The sequence below is a fragment of the Etheostoma cragini genome, chromosome 12 (assembly GCF_013103735.1).
Source record: "Etheostoma cragini isolate CJK2018 chromosome 12, CSU_Ecrag_1.0, whole genome shotgun sequence".
Lineage (NCBI taxonomy): Eukaryota > Metazoa > Chordata > Actinopteri > Perciformes > Percidae > Etheostoma > Etheostoma cragini.
The window spans coordinates 24,337,282-24,344,768 of NC_048418.1; the positions used below are offsets into that span (position 1 = coordinate 24,337,282).

The window sequence follows — 7,487 nt, forward strand, 5'->3', positions numbered from 1 at the left end:
ATGAAGAAGAACCTGGGAGAAGAAGACAATAGCACGCACACACCCAGAAACACACACACACACACACACACACACACACAGATTGTGATGGTGGAATGCAAACCATTCCCCTCCACCTGGGTTTGGCTTGCTTTGAAAAATCACTTGTGCCATTCCTTTGCCTGCTTTGTCACCTGCTGTACGTGCACTTACACAAACACGCTCACACACACACACACACACACACACACACACACTCTTCTCTAGGCATTCCTGGGCAGTCCTCCAAACTGTGCGGATATGGGAGGGAGGGCTTTGTTCGGGAGGAAATCGGAGATACAGTACACACACGCGCACGCACGCTTCACACACGCACACACGCAGAGCAATCCAACATGTCCAGAGTCCAGAAATGGGATGGAATAATTAGAGGGACTGAGTACAGCGATTATGCACTCTTTCTATCATCCGCTCAATCTTTCTTTCTGTCATCTCTCTTCTCTTTGAGTGTGGCTGTCTTTCCCTCTTCTCTCTCTTTTCATCGCTCTCGTTCCAAACGCTTTCTGCTGCCGACGAGACACTGCAGGTGCGTTGGAAAGAAGCACAGCCATGAAATCTCTCTGGACCCAGGGAAACACAGGATCACAGGAACACACACACACACACACACACACACACACACACACAGAGTCAGACTCTCCCAGGCAGGGAGCAGAATCAGACAACAGAAAAAGGAGGCCGGTGTCGAGACAGTTAAACAAAAAGCAAAAGGTTTTCTTTTTCATTCCGCCTCTCCGGCCGTCCACATTTCACATTCTCTCTGTTCTTTCTCTTCTCTTCTCTCCTCTCTCCTCCCTCATTTCCGATCCTCCCAGACGGATTGCAGCTGTCAAACTTTTGACGTCTTCATCTACCTCGGTCATGACCCTGCACTCCGTAGCTGAACTCAGGGTATTAGTGTGTGTGAGCGTGTGTGTGTGTGTGTGTGTGTGTGTGTGTGAGTGGCTGTCAGTCAGACTTTTTGACGTCTTCATCGGGCTCAGTCATGACCTCGGTCTTAACCGCAGGGTTTAGAAAACAGGGGGACTTCCCCCTCTCTTGTGTTTCTCTACTCATCCCCTTTGCACCCGATGACGCCCCCCACCCCCCCCCCCAGCGGGGGAGGGTCGGTCCTGTATTGATGCCTTCTGCTGTCAGCGGCCTTCTTTCAATCCCCCTCTCGCCCCATTCAACTTCTAATCCCTTCTTCCTCTCCAGAGCTTCTCCTCTCGTCCTCTCCATCCTCATTACTCTGCGTCAACAGCGAAAATGAACTTTTTTTTTTTTTTTTTGCTACGTCTACTCCGTTTAATTCAACAGGAGTTTTTAAGAAAGCAAAGAGTAGCACAAGGAAGCGAGTAAAAATATCATCACGGAAGCAAACTGGCACCAGGAAATGTAGCTGTAGTAATAATCAGATATATGATATTTAGGGGCTATATATCAAATATCTCAGATAGCTAGATAGTCCTATGTGCAATGCTCAGTTAGCAATTTCTAGTTAGCTTCTATTACAAAATCGCATGGTTTGTCACCCAAAAGGTGAGCTTTTTTTGAGGTTTTGCTATCATTTGAGGTATTTCCTGGATGAAACTTATGGAATAGTTTGGCTTTTTTAATAAAATACACGTATTTGCTTTCTGGCCGAAAGCTAGATGAGAAGATCGACACTACTGTCATATCTGCACGTTAAAGCAAGGAGAAGGTTAGCTTAGCTCAGCTAAAGACTGGAAACAGGGGGAAACAGCTAGCCTGGCTCGGCTTACCTCAAAGACCTCATTAATAAACATATTTGTTTGTTAAGTGAAGTCTTCAAGCATCCTCAATGTTTAAATCTCACTCTGCACTGAGGCAAGTAAGTCCATTTCAAGTGTTCCTTATTGCTATTTGGTGCATAAAGTGAGAATATATTATCATTTTTTCCGCTGCATTGTTCAGTATGAACCAAACTGTAAGCACAGGTGTCTCTGTCCGAGCTACATTGACTCAGTTTCTGTCTACCTGTCTGTTGTAGTGACTGAGTGGAGGGACCAGAGTCCTCATGATCCAGAAACCTCTTGAGATCAGTGACATCAGCCAGATGATCTAAATCTCCTCACAAAACTATCTGCCTTTTCCCTCCATCCCACTCTGCGCTGCCAGCTCCGCTATAACTCTCCGGAAATTTCAAACTCAAAATGGATGAAGTACAGAGGCGTCTATCCAATACTGCAGGGTCAGAGTTTTGGCCGAGCCGCATTCGGTATTCATCCAGACTTTGATGGATTTCCACTGAGGCAGCTGAACGCGGCCAACAACCTGACAGCCAGTGAGAGCGGGGAGACGGAGAGGAGACCAGATAGATAGATGGCACTTCACATCTGCTGGAGGTTTAACAGAGACAAGGGCCTCTCCTAAATCTAGTTGAGGAGGAACATCTTTCAGGTTTCAGGGACCACCCCGCAAACCTCCTCCTCTTTTCAGAAAGAACAAACAGGGCAAGCGGGGTGAAGGTTTCAGACGTTTGTCACACTGAGAATTTGGCTACTGCTCTTCTTATTGCAAAGAAGAAAAAGTCCGATCCCCACACCCACCGCCTCTGTAACGCCAACTGGCACTCACTGCACTGCTCGCTTTATGTCCATCTCTTTGCCTTTCTCTCTCTCAGTGTCTCTCCTTTTCTCTTTGAATTATGGGTCGGTTTGTTATACAATTAGCCCGCTGGGATAGGCTTCATAAATAAAACTGAGGGAGCAGATCAGGAAGTCTCTATTGGTCTCTGTGTGTATCTGCGTGTGTGTGTGTGTGTGTGAGCAAACGTGATGTGTGTCTGTTGTGTATGAGACTAAATGGGGGGAGCGAAGCCATGTTGTAAAAGTGTCTCCACCAAGTCTGTTGTCCCCCCCCCCATTCTCACGGCTTTCTCACACAAGCGCGCGCATTTAGTCGTCTTCAATCCCGACAACAAGTCCCGTCCAAAGATTACACGTCATGTGCGCCACATGTATGTAGCTGAAAGGTGTGAACAGCTTGCCCGTTTGTTACAGTAAAGTTCAGACCAGATTTGTAAGTGATAGAAAGACATTTTAGTCCAGATGGCCATTATGTCAGCACACCTCACACTGAGACCCAACCACGTCTACTGATACTCATTAGAGGACTTAAAAAACCTCTTACATCTTAGCTTTGTTAAAAGATATCAGACAAACCGATTCAGTTGAGGATATTGATGTTGCATGACATGATGTATATATAACAGTTACTTTTCAAAAGAAGCTGAAAGTGCAGTCAAATAAAAAATGTAACGATTGTTACTGTTATCTCCTACGACCAGTACAGGTGAATATTTTAACCCTTGTGTTGTCCTCGGGTCAAATTGACCCGTTTTCCTATATTAATGTTCTTTTTAATTCCCCAAAATAACATGATTGATTCCCCACAATGCTCTTTGGCAAGTACAAATCTCTAGTTTCATTAATTTTGGAGGGTCTTATTCAATTTTATGGCATTTGTTTTGAAATAATATTGAGTAAAAGTTGACATATTCCAGTCTGTGATTATCAATATCCATTCCTTTAATTTTAGTCTTAATTATTCCTAATGTCAGCTTTTCTAACTCAAACATTAGGTATAATGTACTATAAATGAGGTTTATTGACCATAAATTCCCCAAATTACTGTAAAACTAAAGTTAATAAGCTACATTGTTACAGTGTTACATAGTGTTGAAAAGTTTTAAAAAAAAGGCAAATGTTGAAAAAAAGCTTCAAAAGTGTTGAAAAAAGGGACAAAAACGTGAGAAAACGTTTAAAACATTGATTAAAAGCATCAGCAAAAGCGAGGATTTTTAATTTTGACGAGAAGACAACACAAGGCATGTTGGGAAATGCTCTTATATTCTTTCTTGGCTTAGATGACAACTTCAACACCATTCTCATGTCTGATAGCAGTATCTAAGTATTATCTAAGTATTGGGACGAAGTACTTCCCAACATGTTAAATTATTCCTTTATGGAGGTTGTTGTATGTTGTGCCATCAAAATAAAAAATTCTTGTCACATCTGTTTGACTACTCCAAAAATACATAGCTACTTTAAGCCACTTTAAAAGAAGTGTCATATGTACTGCAACTTAAGGGATTGCAGTTTGTAACTTAGTATTCTATTGCCAATCTATCTCCAATCTCCATTTTTCCAAAACACATTTCGGATAAAACCCGGCTATCATTTTGTAAAAAGTGGCAAAAACATCCACACTGATTAACCCTCATGGGTCAAATTGACCCATTTTTAGTACAAATAAACAAATGTCACAAAAAAAGGGCCACCGAAATATGCACTGAAAACGTCAACATTAAAAATATCAAAAAACGTTGGCAAAAACATCAAGAAAAGCACCCACAACATTGAAAAGGTGACAAAAATGTCGGAAAAAAGATACAATGATGTAAAAAAAAGCGACTAAAATAGTTTTTTTTCGTGGTTGACGGGAAGACAACACAAGGGTTAAGTGTTGTAGAATATGCTGCAGGGTTAAATCATCTAATCATCGGAGTATCCCTTTAAGACAACAACAATTCTAAATATAACTCTTGGAAATAATTAAAACAATGCACAGAATAATCAAGCTGGTGTTAATTACTATGCAAACCAAACCTCTGTGAGTGTTTTCCATTGTTAGCGAATAGTTACCTGGAGCGCTAGTGACTGTTACCCATCGGCCCTTGGGACAAAGAGGAGGCAACAAAAGGGGAGCGGGGGTCTGAAACCCCTTTTGGTAGAGCATCTCTTACCTTTACATGTGCCACCCTTCTCTTGATATCCTGGGTTGCAGACACATCCACCAATAGGAACCAACCACTCTCCGTCAGCACCACAGTACATTTTAGGCTCCTCTCTTTCTTCCGATTGGTTGACGCAAGACCCCCTGACCTCCACTAAGGAAGACGTATCGGCCCCGGTAACCGTGTCGGGAAACGTTGCCAGGTTACGGATGGTGAGCGGGCAGGTTTTGAAGAAAACTCGGACGGAAACCAGAGCGATGCAGGCCCCGACGTCCTGAAAGGCCAGGTAGAAACCCTTCCGGGTCGTGACCTTTACGTCTCGCACCTCGGTGTTCAGTTTCATGATGCGGTCGCCGACGTCCACCTGGATGGAAAAAGAATGGAGCTACATTAATGGAAATGTGCAGTTAACTGTGTCAGCCCTCATTTATTCAACTTGCTTGTTCAACCTAAAGTGGGAATTGCTATTGAACCGTGGCCTATCTTCACATTTGCAGCATTTGGCTCTCATCCAGATTGACTTCTATTGACTGCAGAGGTAAAATAAGCTGTAATGCCTACAATGTGAAAATCAGAAGTATTTTTTTTTTTTTTTTGGAATGACTAGGCAAAAGCACCCAGGCAGCATTTCTGGGTTGGCAGAATGGACATCGCAGATAAAAGTGCTTGTTAAACAAATGAAAAAAAAAGCAATAAAGTGCCGCAGGGGTTTTTCAGTTTCAGGATAAGAGCAAATTAAAGTGAGTGAAGGGAAGATAAAAAACTCAAAGCCTGACTCAGTTGGTGGGTGTTACCTGGGTGAAGCTCTCGTCTGCTGCCACAGTATCCACCTTAACGAAGCTGCTCTCTTTGATGTAGCTCTCTCGGTCTTCGTTAGACTCGTGGTAGTACAGATTGAATGTCTCCTGCAAGAAAAAACGGACAGAAAAAAGCAGTCTATTTATCATCATCTGCACACATCTTTTCTCTGAATTTGATAATGAGTCGGGGTGGGGGGGGGGGGGGGGGGGGCAACTGACTCTTAACCCCCCATCCCTACACTTGCACTAACCTTTATCCTGGACTCTACGTCTGTCCATTGCATATTCTTTGCAAACTTTGCACTCAACCCATTGGGTTATTTTGTATGCACGTATTTGCTTTTCTGTATTTCATTATTGTTTGTATGCACCTTTCACCAAGGCAAATTCCATATAATTGCACTTATTGTGGCAATTAAATCTATTCTGATTTGGATTAGCTGTAATATACTGTATAATAAAGCTCCATTAACAGTGGCCTGTCCATTAACAAATTAGAAAAGAAGTTAAAATGTTGAGAAAAAGTAATGTCCTTAATTGGAAATCCTTGTTGTCTCCTTTTAAAAATTCCAAAATGGAGTTTTCTTGTACCTTGCAGGTGCCGGTGACTCCCGGCAGGCTATTACAGTCCCTCAGGGTGAACTTGACTTCAACGTAGACCCGCTGGGCGCCGGACCGAGGGATCCAGTCCGTCCTCAACCAGTTGTTTTGATTGGGCTCTAAGACGTTGCACACCTGGTACGTTCTGATGGGGATGTTCTTCTCGTCCATTATACTCACTTCTTCCCACTGCAGACAAACACACATGCAGTTGTGTTACTGTGCCCGTGAGCACGTCCACAGAGTACAGGGTTTAAATGACCCTTAACGACAAACTGGGTTTACTCAACATTACAGGCCAGCGCTCTACAACATGTACCAAAAACATTTCCATTGATTTTCTGCTTTCAAGGCATCCACTGCAATGCATGCCAACAGTATGAAAATCAATTTGGAGAAACTTCATTAAAGCAAATGCTCCATCAAAATAATCATTAGGTTGGAAGCAGGTCCAATTTGTTTCTTATTCAGTAAACTTTAATACATTTGAATAATGATCTACCAAGTAGCAATGAAATGAAACCGGGGAGACAAGCAATATAGCCAGATGTTGTGAAAAGGAAGTGAATGGGGGAGCATGCTGTGTTTAAAGGTTGTCAGAGAGTTTCAGTTGTTAGAGTACTAGAATGGACCAACAAGTACATGTAAGGAGTTTAAACCTCAGAAGGCTGCAAAAATAGTCTCTGGTGGCAGTAGCAAATTTAAAAAAAATTAACATTACTTAATGTTTAGTGTGACGATTATAGCAACCCTCAGAAAGTTGATTTTCATACTGCACTGGCATGAACTGAAACCCAAAGCTGAAGTCTAAACTTAGCTAAAATGACCAGAAAAACACGCTCCCTGTGGAGAACGTAGCTTATTTTCTAAATGTAGGTCCTCACAAATACAGAAAGAACAAACACATTTCAGATGCTGAGGTTCATCCACGTCTGCCATTTGAAAACATTCATTCCTGCATTAATATTCAGCGGTGGACAGTGGTTCAGATTTGTTGCGACTCCAAGGCTTTTACACACACATTTCCATACAAGTGAAGCGGGCTTCAACCTTCGCTGCTCCATCCATCTCAATAGAGCCAACTATTTGCCTTGTACCGTGACCCTTCAAATGACCGCTGAGCCTCCCAACTTCAAATTGGCTTTTTATTGCCACTGAATAATAATCTGCACTAGTGAGAGCTGTATACACACTAAATGCGCCGTGTCGAAGTGAAGAAAAAGAGAGGGAGAGCCGGAGAATGTCAGTGTGTGTGTGTGTGATGGTGAGGGTGGGGCGTGTGTGTGTGAGGGGGGGGGGGGGGGGGG

The 7,487-nt window shown here is 42.9% G+C and overlaps 1 protein-coding gene across 1 annotated transcript in view; it reads right to left on the reverse strand.

Annotated features, from left to right (window-relative positions):
• LOC117953868 (ephrin type-A receptor 4-like) overlaps positions 1 to 7,487 on the reverse strand; it is a 25,900-nt gene that overhangs the window by 16,178 nt on the left and 2,235 nt on the right. The window contains exons 3-5 of the mRNA XM_034887277.1: positions 6,172 to 6,369; positions 5,575 to 5,685; positions 4,790 to 5,144 (exon numbers count right to left, since the gene is read on the reverse strand). Coding sequence (XP_034743168.1) covers positions 4,790 to 5,144; positions 5,575 to 5,685; positions 6,172 to 6,369 — 664 coding nt within the window. The remainder of the gene's footprint in view (positions 1 to 4,789; positions 5,145 to 5,574; positions 5,686 to 6,171; positions 6,370 to 7,487) is intronic.